Consider the following 14,016-nt stretch of genomic DNA (forward strand, 5'->3'; position numbering starts at 1 on the left):
TGTTTGGATATTCCCTTCTTTCCTTCCCTCTAGAAAGCTTTACCCCATTCCTTTGTACTAAATCAAGAGGTGCTTTAAAAAATGAAATGAGTGCTGTCATATGCTCCCAGTGTACTGCTATAGGAGTTACATTTATGGAGAGTACTCTCTTTAACAGCTGGATGAAATAAATGGTTTCATGTGCAGCATTGGAGAACTCTGCACTCTCAAATCAAGGCCAGAAGCAGCTCAATGACTGAAGAATTGTCAGCATCTTGTGCAATCCCACTAAGTGCTTCTCTTCATTGATCTGCAACTTCACTGTTGACAATTAAATCCCTTTCAGTGCAGAGGATAAACATTTTTAACAGGAGGTAGCAAAATCTTTTGTCCTGAATGATTTTCTTCTCTGTTTTATAATTAAGTACAAAGTGTGTTACCAGCCTTGCTGTTCACTTGTGCTAAATACCTGCTCACTGTGGAGTAATTGCTATCAGCATCTTACAGAGCTGCAAGGAACTGTGCTTTCGAAGGCATGTTCTTCATTTGCATAATCAAATGCTTTGTTAGTGTCCTTGGAAATTAGGATGAAAGATGACTGTGTGCTAAAAATGAGAATTGTTTTTAGCAAATTATGTGTATCCAGTACAACAGCTGAGCTGCTCTGGGGCCTGTTTGATGCGTGTTGGCTGCTGCACCCACAGCCTCCTCCCTCTGGCAGGAACAGCTCCTGGCACCTGCCTTCCCCATCCAGACACTGCACTGCCCAACGTCTCATCAATATGGAATGGACAGTCAGGGCTGCAATCTGATTCATTATTTCAAGCCTTGTAAAGTGCTTGTAAAGAGCTGGTGGTCTGTGGGGTAGATGTGTCCTGCATTCCAGGACTCCAGAGATTTCCTGGGGGTTTGTATGGGTTGTGACAGTTTGTACCAACTCCCCACTTATCCACAGTAAAGCTGGAGAAAATGGATTTGAAAGATCTGGGGTTTTATCTCTCATTAAGAAGTTTGGAGAAAATTTGAGTTAGGCAGATACAGTGTTGTCAAGAGTTCAACTTAGCAAAGCAGTAAAAGAAAATTAATATTATTTTTAAATTAAATTATGGGATAAAATATTTCTTTGGTAGGTTGAATGCTCAGTCTCAAAGATAATGCTGCAGAACACTGAAAACTCCACTCCTATAATTTTCCCACTTGGGCAGTAAGGTCTTTGAACTTAATCCTAAACTTTCCTCTCAAGAAAGTGGAGAATTTAGTGCTGGTTCTGAGTTGATCTCTGAAGTTGCCCGAGGCCAGGCATGGAGGCTGAATCTTGATGCAGGCAGGAGGAGGAGTGACAGGATATGGTACAGTCTCCTTTCTGGGTGGCACTCCAAGCCTGGCTGTCTCACACCCGAACACAGAAAAGTTGGATGATTTTATGTTTGGGAAAAAAGTTTGGCCACTGTGAGTTTGACATGGTCCTGCAGTGGTGTCCCTTAGGGGATTTCATTCCCCAGGGCCAGGGATGCCCAGGACACTCAGGACTGGCCAGGCTGGGGGTGGCCATGGCACACCCTGCGCTGGCTCTTGGCACCTCCTGTGCTCTTTGGTGCTCCTGGACCCGTCTGCAAACACCTTGGCCAGGCACAGTGGGAGGGTTCTGCATTGATTCTCTGGGAATGTCACATCTGGCAATTCCAACAGGGCCCTTTTTTCAGCGGAGAGCAGCTGGGCTGTTCCTGTGGCTGTGATGTTATCAATGGCCACCCCTGGCCAACCTTTGCCTCTTTAGGACCATGCAGATGGGACACAGGAGCCAGAACGCAGAGTTTGGGGCAGATTTTAATGATTTGCACATTAGGAAGAGACACAGCGATGGAAAGCTGCATATTGCCTGTATTTATTACACAAATCCATGTCTCCAGAGGGAAGTGCTTGCTGGCCCTCCCAGGTGCAGAGTCTCTCTGGGCCACCTGAGTCACCTGGGTTACCTACAGGTGTCCCAGGGTGGCCTTGGCTGCTGCCTGGTGTGATGATAGTCACATACACAGCAGGCTCACATGGAGGGCACTGGAGTTCTGTGTCTTGAGTTTGTGTGTTTGAGTGAAAAACAGAGGAATTTGAGATTTAAGGCACATCAAACGGCACAGGAACGGAAGATAGTGAAAGCTGCATTTCCTGCCTGGGAAATGCCAATGTTCCCAAGTCCTCAGCATCAAATTCTGGCTTTATTCCTTTTTCAGTGGAAGACTGGCTGTTGGTGGGTGCTGTATCAACCCAGTGGAATAAAGGGGAGCCTGTGTCAGCATGGAACTTACATCACAGTCACTGCTCTCCTGAATCCCAGTGCAGTAATTCCAGTTTATCCAAAGCACAGTGTGGAGACAGCCAGCAAATAAAGTTAGCTTGGTGCTTGCTTAGCTGTTGGGTGGAGATGAATTCCTCTGATGATAAACAACCTCAGAAAGTTGGGTTGTCAGTGTCATAGTGACATTAAGGGTTTTTTTTTCCCCCCAGAGTTTTTGCACTGAGCCAGTCAGGGTAGGAAAAGAGCAGTCCTGTTGGTGTGACCTTGAAGTGCTGCTGATGAGGACTGGAGCCCTCCTCATGAAACCTGTGATTGGTGGCGTTTCTCACTGAGGGGGGAGTTCAACTCCCCAAATAGATGCAGTGGGCTGGAGAACTGGTTCTGATTTATCCATCATGGTTATCAGCAGGCTAGGCTGTGTGTGCTGGGACTCCTGCACAGCTGGGCTGGGGCACAGTGTGGTTGCACTGGTGTCACACAGGAGAGGCAGAACCCACGGGCACGGCTGCTGGGAGGCTGGGAATAACATTTATATTACTGCAGGCAGCATCTCCCAAGGGCAGACTCACAGGGATGGCACTCAGGGCTGTGCAGTGGGGGTGTGAGCAGCAGCAGGGAACACTCAGGAGACAGGGGCATTCCCAGCCCTTTTCTCTTGGGGAGGAGGAGTAGATCCCAGCACTAAGCTGTGCTGAATAAATGAGACAGGCTAAAGGAAAGGATTTAATGAATGCACTAAGAGCAAGGTGTTCCATGTAGGTTTGGAAGTATCACCTCTGCAGGATTTCCAGACCACCTGCTAGAGCCATGTAGTAGGGTGACAAGCCTGAGTCCTCAAAGCCATTATTTAAAAAAAACCCAATGAACCCAAAAACTTCTAAGTCCTACAGCCATAAGGACTGGGAACATAGATCCACCTATTCCTGAACAAACTGTTGCTCATTCTGTCCTCCTGGGGGACCTGCCTTAACACGTGTGTGGATCACACTCTAACTTGTAATAATGTTTGATGAAAGAGGATTGATCCAAAGAGTTAATGCAAGCAAAGTTTCCTTTACCTAGAACCTGCAGTTTATTGCAGTGAGGTAGACCTTGGGCATATGGCAGAGTAATTGTTTTTATCTCTCTGGAGTCCCACTCTTGCCCTCATAATCATCTCATCCAGGTTGATGGAGGAGCCTCTCTGCCTGTTACAGGTATTCAGGAGTGAATAAAGAAGGTCCTCATAAAATAAGCCTGGTTACCTTTCTCCCTCTTTCTTGCTTCCTTTTTCTCCTCTTTTACCTCCCTTTTGCCTCCCTTTGTTCCCTTTTTCCCCACCTCCTGTCAACAATCTGTGAAAATCCCCTGCTTTACCGGGCTACTCACCCTTGCACTGGGCCTGTAAAACTCTTAGTGAGCAGGTCCTAGTGTGGTTTATTTTTGATCTGTTAATGAAGTGAAACCCAAATGATGCCATGTTTGTGACACATGGCTGCCAGGCTGCCTCCAGGGATGTGAAGGTTGGCAACACTGCCCAGGCCATGGGCGGAGTTCACTCCCCATCCTTTGAATTTCACTCCTTTACTTCAGGGTTTGCACAAAGGAGCTGTCGACAATTTTCTCTGAATGGATTTTCTTTCATTATGCATATAGTCGTTTACCCCCTTAAAACTGGCAGAAGGAGGAGTAAAGTTGTCTTTTCTTAGGGTTATTTAGAACACTGTACACTTTTTTAATTCTAAGCTTGTCCCAAGCCCCTTCAAGCCTTGCATATTTTCCTTAGGCTGTGTTTCTGTAGTTGCTAAAGGTTTAAGTCAGCTGTTCCAAGCTGTTGAGCAATATGGCCCTAAATGGGTTCCTGATCTCCCACCTGCAAGGCAGCACCTTTCCCAGTCTTGGGTCAGCAACATTCCCCTGGATTTGTTCCAAGGGGTGCTGGGGATCAGATCCACACTGGAAGAAGGTTTGGGTAGCAGTTCCAATGGGAAATTGCTGTGGAGCCCTGGTCAGCAAAACTCCAGTACAGATGTTAAAATTAGAATTTTCATTATTCATTATTATTAAAGAGTTGGGAACAATAATATTCATTATTATTAAAGAGTTGGGAAATAGAATTAAGTCACTTCATGATCAGCCAAACCAAAAAAGCCTGGGCTGCTGCTAGTGTTCATTGTAAGGTTCAGATCTTGTGTCATGGGGAAGGGTCTGGAGCCCCAGGAGCAGCTGAGGGAGCTGGGAAGGGGCTCAGCCTGGAGAAAAGGAGGCTCAGGGGGGACCTTGTGGCTCTGCACAGCTCCTGACAGGAGGGGACAGCCGGGGGGGTCGGGCTCTGCTCCAGGGAACAGGGACAGGAGCAGAGGGAACGGCCTCAGGCTGGGCCAGGGGAGGATCAGGGTGGACATCAGCAGGAATTTCCCCATGGAAAGGGTGCTCAGCACTGGCACAGCTGCCCAGGGCAGTGGTGCAGTCAACAACCCTGGCAGTGTTCAAAAAAAATGTGGATGTGGTACTTTAGGAGATGATCTAGTGGTGAACATGGTGAGGGATTGAACTTGGTGGTCCTGAAGATCTTTTCCAACGTCAACCATGCAGTGGGAAGCACGGAGCTCACATGGTGTTGGCTCCCTCAGTGGGTCAGTTCCCTCTGTTTGTTCCCTCAGTGAGGGAGCGATGATGAGTAACAAGGATGGGAACAGCAGTGCTAAACAGGGTCTGTCTTTTCTGCTGTGTTTTATTTTGAGGAGAGTTACTGGGGCAGGTGGATTTGATTCCATGTCACGTTCGCCTGGATGGTTCTTGATGGAAACAAAACGGACCTGCCCACTCGGAGTGTGAGTGGCCCAGCAGTGGCTTTGGGTTGGCCTGTCTGTGTCACGTTTAACCATTTTCTGTCTCTGTTGTTGCAGATAAAGAGGTGGGAGTTGGCGCACTTGCTGACAATGACGACCCTGGTGCTAGGGGCCCAGCTGTCCCCAAAATATCAGGACTAGAAAGGAGCCAAGAGAAGAGCCAGGACAGCAGCAAAGACCCAATACTTGAGCCCGTGGTGCCTAAAGATCCCCGTCCTCAGGTGACGCCGCCGCCGCTGGAGCCGCCTCCCGAGGGCCGCTGCCCCAGCCCCGCGCTCGCCGCACGCCCGGAGCCGCCGGCCCCAGCGCCCGCCCCGGCCGTGCCGCTGCCCCCGGCCCCCGAGGAGCCGGGCCGCCCGCCCGCCGGCCAGCCCTGCAGCCAGCCCTGCGGCCAGCCCTGCAGCCAGCCCTGCAGCCAGCCCTGCGGCCAGCCCTGCGGCCAGCCCCCGGCCGGCCAGCACCCGCCGCGGCCGCAGTCGCCGCTGCCCCCGGCACACCCGGCCCTGCCCGCCGTGCAGCCCCATCCCCAGAGCCTCTCGCAGCCACTCTCTGCCTACAACAGCAGCAGCTTGAGCCTCAACAGCTTAAGGTAGGTGCACAGAGAGGGGTCTGGGATGCTGGGCTGAGCCTGGAGGGGAGTTGGATAAAGAAGGGACAGCCCATCCCATCCCATCCCATCCCATCCCATCCCATCCCATCCCATCCCATCCCATCCCATCCCATCCCATCCCATCCCATCCCATCCCTAGGAAATAAAGGGCACTCGATGCATTTAACCTCGATTCCTCCCCCGAGATGAGCCAGGATCACTCTGTGACCCAGTGATCCCATAAACTGGGCATTTTAAGTTCATTTGCTTTGGATTTTTTTCCCTGCCATACTTGGGTTTTTGGAGGGAATTCTTCACAGTGTAGATCAGGGGAAGAAAAGCCCAGTTCCTGCACTGGGCTGCTCACTGAAGGCTGACAGTTTTGCCCTCCCATCCCTGTAAATACCTGATTTCTCCAAGCGCTGCCATGCCCCAGGGCAGGGAGCCTGGAGCCCCTCGATCAAGGTGCAGCTGGTGACAGCCCAGCACCAGCAGTCACACACCAGACACTTCACAGCTCCGTGTTTTCCTGCACTTCTGACACCTTGTAGGCTTCAGTGTTTTTCTCTCACCTGTCTACGGTGAGATCAGCCTCACCTTTTATCTGTGGATAACAAAGATGAGCAGTGAGATTAAACACCATGTGCACAGGAACCTGTGATGTCGCTCTGAGTGAGGGACCTCAGGTTTCCCCTACTCCAAGCTGGTTGCCATTCTCCAAATCGAGCTCCCAGCAGGCAGCTGTGACCTTCAAGACCTGGGGAAGTAGCGCTGTGGTTGCTTCATGGTTTGACTAAAGACTGGGAGGTGTTTAAGACCTGGATTTATTTTTAACCAAGCTGGTATTGCTTGTCTTTAAAAGTCACTGCAATATAAGCATGTTGTTACTTGAAATAAAGACAAGGAGAATTAAGCCTTCTATGAATGTATTTTAAATACTCATTAGTAGGAAATGAAACCTGAAAAACTGCAGCCGGTGTAATCACAAATACTTCTTCTGCTGACTTGTCTTATCTAATTTTATTGTGGGGTAGAGAGGGGCATTACCTGTACAATAAGCACAAATCTGTTGTTGCCTTCTCAACTTCATTTCACATTTTCTGCAGTCTTTCATCTTAGTAATTCGCTTTAAAAAAAAAATTAAATTTTTATTAAGTCATGAATGCACAGGGCTGATTACTCCTTGTGTTGTTGGGGGACAATACCAAGCTCCTGCAGCAAGGAAGAGCCCAGCTCAGGTGTGTGGGGACCACAGGAAGTCAAAGATACCAGAGCAGGTGTTGGAGAAGGGGGTACCCCAGTTGTAGGACTGGAAATGTTAGCTGGGGTTTGTAAATGTGTTTGACGTGAGGGGTTGCTGAGGTTGTGTGTGTGTGTGTGTGCGGGGCTGTTCTCTCCCCATCTGAGCCCTGACAGCTCTTCTTCCTCTCCTTAACAGCAGCAGCAGGAGCAGCACGCCCGCCAAGACTCAGGCGCCTCCCCCGCACATCTCGCACCACCCGTCGGCGTCGCCGTTCCCGCTGTCCCTGGCCAGCCCCAGCCCCCTGCACAGCTTCCCGCCCGCCCTGCAGCCCCCCGCCCACCCACACCACCCCAATATGTTTGCCCCTCCCACGGCTCTGCCCCCGCCACCCCCGCTGACCTCAGGGACGCTGCAGGTTCCAGGACACCCGGCTGGGAGCACTTACTCAGGTGAGAGCCACGAGGGATGCTCAGCTCTGGGTTTGGTCAGAATAACCAAATTTGGGGTTTGGGCCTTGTGGTGAGGGCTGTTGGTGGGGAGAGGCTGTACTGACTGCTGAACACAGTGATGGTGGAGCCACGCAAACACCGAGGCACAGCCAGGGACTTTCTCTCTGCCCTGGGAGGGACTGCTCTGGGAAGGCTGTGGTTCTCCCAGGTTTGTTTTGTTCAACCCACAGTGAAATCACAGCTGAGTTCACGAGGTGCCCACACGGAATCTGTGCCCCTCACAGCAAAAGTCTTCATGCAGTTGTGGTCTGTGCCCAGCAGAGTTTGCCTGGCTGCAGGGAGGGTCTGTGCTGGCCTAGCTCACAGCAGTGCTGGGCTCAGGTGTGTTCAGAAGGTTTGGGTTGGAAGGGACCTCAAAGCCCATCCAGTGCCACCCCTGCCATAGCAGGGATGCCTTCCACTGTCCCAGGCTGCTCCAAACTCCATCCAGCCTGGCCTTGGGCACTGCCAGGGATCCAGGGGCAGCCCCAGCTGCTCTGGGCACCCTGTGCCAGGGCCTGACCAGGTAGGTCACTGAGGGGAAGAAAACTCAGCATTTGTTTAACATCGTTTTGTGTCCATGCACCAGGATGCTCATGTGAGCAGCAGCCACTTGTTTGCTCTCTCCAGCTTGCTCGCCCACCCTCATCTATTCAGGACTGTGTCTGTGTCCATAAATGCTCAGAGAAATGTGAAAACAGGCTTGGTTAGAGGGGAAATGGAAACTAAGTAATGTCTCAGGCCTTTGGTATTTGAGGGAAGACCTGAGGGGGCTTTCTTACCCTGTACTGTCATGATTATCCACAGACAGCAAAGGAAGTGGCACGAGGCCTGGAAAAGCCCCAGAGCTTGGGGGAGTTGTTTTATTGTTTGTTTTCCCCTGCACTCAGCACTGGTGAGGCCACACCTGGAGTGCTGTGTCTGGTTTGGGCCCCCCAATTTAGGAAGTACATGGAGGGGCTGTAACATGTCCGGAGAAAGGCAGCAAGGCTGGGGAGGGGTCTGGAACACAAATCCTGTGAGGAGCAGCTGAGAGAGCTGGGGTTGTTTATTCCGGACAGGAGGAGGCTCAGGGCAGGGTGCAGCCAGGTGGGGTCAGGCTCTGCTCCCAGGGAACAGCAACAGGACAAGAGGACCCAGCCTAAAGGTGCACCAGGGGAAGTTTAGGCTGGACATTACAAAAAAAATTCTCCACAGAAGGAGTGATGTGGAATCAGAAGGGGCTGCCCAGGGAGGTGGTGGAGTCATAGCCCCAGAGATATTTAGGAAAAGAGTGCACTCAGTGCCACGGTCTGGGTGACAAGGTGGTGTTGGGTCACAGGTTGGACTCGATGATCTCCAAGATCTTCTCCAAGCCCGTTAACACTGTGCCTCCGTGCTTCTGTGTTTCAGAGCAAGACCTCCTGCGCCAGGAGCTGAACACGCGGTTCCTGGCCTCGCAGAGCGCCGACCGCGGGGCCTCGCTGGGCCCGCCACCCTACCTGAGGACAGAGTTCCACCAGCACCAGCACCAGCACCAGCACACACACCAACACACCCACCAGCACACCTTCACGCCCTTCCCCCACGCCATCCCTCCCACTGCCATCATGCCGACGCCAGCACCGCCCATGGTGCGTACCCCAGGCAGAAATGTGAGGATAAGTAGAGCACAACTCTATTCTTTATTACAAAAGTATTGTGGAGAATTTGCCAGGCTGTGGGGAAGGGCTCCCGTGCTGCCCAGGGGTGTCTGGGCAGGAGAGGCAGGGCTGTCCCTCTGTCACAAGGTGAGGTTCAGGTGGCAGCACAGGATTGAGGGACGAGGCTCTGGCCAGTCCTGCTTGGTGTTCGCTCTGGGGCCTCCTCCTTTGTCCTGTCCCAAAAAAATCTTGATTTACTTTGAAGAAAGAAAAAATCCCGAACAGTTTCATTGGAAACTAATTTTCTGCGTATTTTTTCCTCTCTGTTGGTTGCCAAATAATAGAGAAGTTGTCTTCTATTTTGCCAACAGAAGTAAAGCAAGGAAATAAAAAGTAACTAGTTTGTGCTTTGATCCCTTTGCAGTTTGACAAATATCCTACAAAAGTTGACCCCTTCTACCGTCACAGTGTGAGTTTTATTGCTCTGTTTCCAACGACTTCACTGCTTTTCTGTGGTGGGTTGGGATCACCACTCAATCAATGGCACAGTGTCAAATCTCTCCCTAATCATCACTCCAGGATTTACCATTACCGTCCTTGGTCGCTTTGGCTTTTGAAGGCTTGCATTCGTGGTGCTTGTTTCTGATAAAGATGCAGTATCAGCTTTTCCAATCAAAAGATCTCTTGCTCACACACCATTTGGATCCAGGTTTGATGTGAAAAGATGAGACAGAAGGGCTGACTGTTCCATGAAGCAGGAGAGAGCAGTGATTCCATCACGGTGTTTCAGTTGTGCCATAAACCCTTGGGCTGATATTTTTGCTAAGGAACTTAAAATGAACTGACAAACTATCAGACAAATCCTTCAGGGATAGATAATCTAATAGTTTTCCCAATCTATCATATTTTGTTTGATAAAATTTGAAAACCTGTCTTATTATTCAGATTTCAAAGGCTCATCTGATCCACTGGGCTTGCTATGTTTTGAAAGCTCTGTGTGATGACAGCAACATGAATCCAGCTATGCACTAGATGTGTTTACCTAAGCTGCCAAAAATGTTACTTATCGAGATGAACTGCTTTTTAAAATTCCAGTTACATGTAAAGCTTCTGCTCCTAAGGGCTTGAATCTATTGATTGATTTGCTGAACTCTGGGTTGTATTTTCTTCATCCTATTGGCAGATGCAGGTGTCTGGCAAGAGTTTCTTAATCCAAGAGCAATATTTTGATGAGAGAAGGAGTACTGCATCAGCACTCAGAAATCTGCAGAGCATTTGGCTTTATGTGTTGGTTTTGCTTAGAAGTGGAACTGGGCAAAAAATACTGGTTAAGACAATGGTGTCTGGATTAAACACACCCCCTGCTCGCAGCCTGTCCTGCCCCTGAACAGTCCAGTCCTGTCTATGTCATTTGAGGAGCTGGGACTCCGTGTTTGCAGGCTCAGAGCTCCAGGAGCACTGGGCAGACATTCCCACTTCCACTCCAAAGGGCACTGCTGCTCACCTGCGCCAGTGTTCCATCGCACTCTGATTTGCTGAGCTTCACAGGGCTTCAGGAGAGTGTCATCAGTGTGGCCTGTGGATGCCAGCAGGAACATGGAATTGGAGATAGTACATGGATTTTAGACAAATCCAGCACAGAAGTTAGCAGTGTAGGATAGGAAGCCTTGCAGAAGTCTCCAGCTGTATCTGCTGTTCACGTTCAGTCAAATAATCTCAGAAATCTGGGAGCTACCTGGATTGCAAAGGTTATGGCCTCACCCCTCTGAGGTCGGGAGAGCTCCATGCTCTGCTCCCTTACCCAGGAAGCCGTGCTGGGGCCAAGGCAGGGACCTGCTGTCTCCTGCCTTCCCTGGGGAAAGGTTTGTCCTTGGGAAGGGGCTGCCCCATGGTCACTGTGGGACAGCTGCTCCCAGGGGATGCCTGTGGTGTCTGCACTGGGGTGACAGCCTGTCTGTGACCCCAGCAAGGCCAGCCCAGCTGGGTGTCCCCATGTCCCTCCCCTGTGAGCCAGGCCAGCCCAGCTGGGTGTCCCCTGGTCCCTCCCCTGGGGCTGGTCAGGGCACAGGGAATGGGAGCTGTCCCTTAGCTGGGCTGGGGGCACACCCACAGGGCAGGAGTAGTACAAATACTGTCAGACTGTGGCACTTCCAGAGAGCTGCCCTAGGGACAAGAGCTCCCGCTGTGGATCCACAGCTGGAGCTCAGATACCTTAAAGCTGGCAGTGAGTGTGGGTGAGCTTTGTAGGAGAACAGGGTCTGTTTGAGACTTAAAATCCATCTACTTTGGAACAGGGAGTGCAGCTCACGTAGAAGCTAATGCTGAGTTTTAAATCAATGTTATTTCTTCTCTTTTAGCACAGTGAGGCTTTGCTTTTTCCTGCAGCTGCTGCCAGGCTAGTTTAGCATCACATACACCTGGCCAAGGGAAGCTGTGGTCACTGCATGTTTCCCCAGGGAAAGCTAGAAGGGAAAACTGCTGCTCAAAAGAGAAGGAATTCTTGGGAAGAAGGAAGCATTTGATTATGAAATGTGAATTCTGAAAGCTGGAGGAATTTAACTGATACAAATTAATCATGGAGATAAACTATTTATATTTTATTAATAATTCTGACCTTGAGGAAAGGTCACATTTAATTAACTTACCACTTGTTATAAAACTGAGGAAAGAATTCCATATTATTAGTCATAGCCAATAGAATATGAAGTATTACATCTTTTGCCATCACTTAGCATTAGTCCATTACACAGAGAATTAAAGACAGAAGACACTGGAGAATTTAAAGCACATTTTACTCATTAAAAGTTACTGTAAATGAGGACAAATGTCTCTAAATGGTTTCTCAAATGCCTACAGTTCAGTATCAACTAATCTCAAAATGTTTTCTGCACCATTAGATGGAGCAGGTCCAAATTAAATAGAATTAAAAACAACAGCACCAACAGGAACAGAGGCTCAATACCAGGCTTTTAAACTGAGAAAATCTGATACCTCTGAAATGTTTTCTCAGCTTTCAGTAAATACAATATGGAGAAATGACATTGCAAGATAAGCTAGTGGAAGGAAAAATGTTGAAGGAAAGCACATGTGAATGCCTGGCATATCCAAATCCATCACAACTTTGTGGTACTGATTTACTCTGGGATGGGATTTGCTCAGTGTTTTCCCACCCCTCATGTCCAGTCTTTGACTTTGCCCAGTCCTGCTTCTGTTCAGTTGGCCATTAACTCATTGATTTTGATCTTAAAAGTAGCACACAGTAGTTTGACTTTGCTCAGCTGTGGTCAGAGGGGAATTGGTCTCAACCAGAGAACCCTGTTAGGTTTTAGGGTGGTAATTCCAGTGGAGCTGGATCCTCTCTTAGATCCATCCCCTCCTAGATCCATCCCCTCCTAGACCCATCCCCTCCTAGACCCATCCCCTCCTAGATCCATCCTCAGATCCATCCTCTCTTAGATCCATCCTCTCCTAGATCCATCCCCTCCTAGATCCATGCCTTCCTAGATCCATCCCCTCCTAGATCCATCCTTAGATCCATCCCCTCCTAGATCCATCCTCTCCTAGATCCATCCCCTCCTAGATCCATGCCTTCCTAGATCCATCCTCTCCTAGATCCATCCTTAGATCCATCCCCTCCTAGATCCATCCCCTCCTAGATCCATCCTTAGATCCATCCCCTCCTAGATCCATCCTCTCCTAGATGCATCCCATCCTAGATCCATCCTTAGATCCATCCCCTCCTAGATCCATCCTCTCCTAGATGCATCCCATCCTAGATCCATCCTTAGATCCATCCCCTCCTAGATCCATCCCTTCCTAGATCCATCCCCTCCTAGATCCATCCTTAGATCCATCCCCTCCTAGATCCATCCTCTCCTAGATCCATCCTTAGATCCATCCCCTCCTAGATCCATCCTCTCCTAGATCCATCCTTAGATCCATCCTCTCCTAGATCCATCCCCTCCTAGATCCATCCTTAGATCCATCCCCTCCTAGATCCATCCCTTCCTAGATCCATCCTCTCTTAGATCCATCCCCTCTGAGATCCAGAGGTTTCACACCAAGAATGGGTTTGGAGTGTGACGTTTTGAATCCCTGACTCCTGCCAGGAAGCAGTTTGGTGTGTGCTAGCAGCATTTTCATGGAACTGGGAGAGTTTTCTGTCACAACAAGAGCCAAAGGTTCACCGGCAGAGCGCAGAGACAGGGGCAGATGGGGATGTGATGGTTTATCGTGGAAGCACAGAGTGGGTTGGCCTGGAAAGGATGTTAAAAACCATCTCTTCCACCCCTGCCATGACAGGGACACCTTTCTCTATCCCAGGCTGCTCCAAGCCCCAGTGTCCAGCCTGGCCTTGGGCACTGCCAGGGATCCAGGGGCAGCCCCAGCTGCTCTGGGCACCCTGTGCCAGGGCCTCCCCACTCTCCCAGGGAACAATTTATTTGTTTAATTTACCTGCATGTTTCCCTTGTGTTAGTCTGCATTAGCACAGAGCAGCATCTTGTTTGTTCCCAAATTCCTTTAGGACAGAGCACTGGGCTCAGGGAGGTCAGTGGAGATGGGCACGTTTTTGTGCTGGGCATTCTCTCTTAACAAAAAACTCCCATTCATTTCTGGGAGGTTCTGCCTTAACATTTTGTTTAAATACTAATCTTTAACAAATCAGATTGTCTGTCTGCTAATATTAGATGTGGCAGGATATCCTCTCAGACAGACTAATGAAGTAAGAATTGTGCATATTTTCCTCATTTCCTACAGATACCATTAAAATCCCAACCTACTAATGGAGTTTTAATGATACAATATCCTAGAACTCGTAAGGGTTTTTTCCACTTAAACAGGAGATTTCTGAGTCTCATTCAGCTCAGGATTCTGCCTTTTCTCTTGAAACGAGTCACAGACTGAAACCATTAAAAACCTCTCTCCAATTTAAAAATTAATAATTGAGGAGCAAATGTCTCCCTTATGCTC

The 14,016-nt window shown here is 49.5% G+C and overlaps 1 protein-coding gene across 2 annotated transcripts in view; it reads left to right on the forward strand.

Moving 5' to 3' along the window:
- AUTS2 (activator of transcription and developmental regulator AUTS2) overlaps positions 1-14,016 on the forward strand; it is a 782,988-nt gene that overhangs the window by 749,081 nt on the left and 19,891 nt on the right. The window contains exons 7-10 of one of the 2 annotated variants that reach the window (XM_038157971.1): positions 5,161-5,692; positions 7,131-7,384; positions 8,816-9,057; positions 9,470-9,514. In XM_038157971.1, coding sequence (XP_038013899.1) covers positions 5,161-5,692; positions 7,131-7,384; positions 8,816-9,057; positions 9,470-9,514 — 1,073 coding nt within the window. The remainder of the gene's footprint in view (positions 1-5,160; positions 5,693-7,130; positions 7,385-8,815; positions 9,058-9,469; positions 9,515-14,016) is intronic. The other variant, XM_038157972.1, reaches the window with a different exon arrangement.

The sequence above is a fragment of the Motacilla alba genome, chromosome 19, assembly GCF_015832195.1.
Source record: "Motacilla alba alba isolate MOTALB_02 chromosome 19, Motacilla_alba_V1.0_pri, whole genome shotgun sequence".
NCBI classification, from domain to species: Eukaryota; Metazoa; Chordata; class Aves; order Passeriformes; family Motacillidae; genus Motacilla; species Motacilla alba.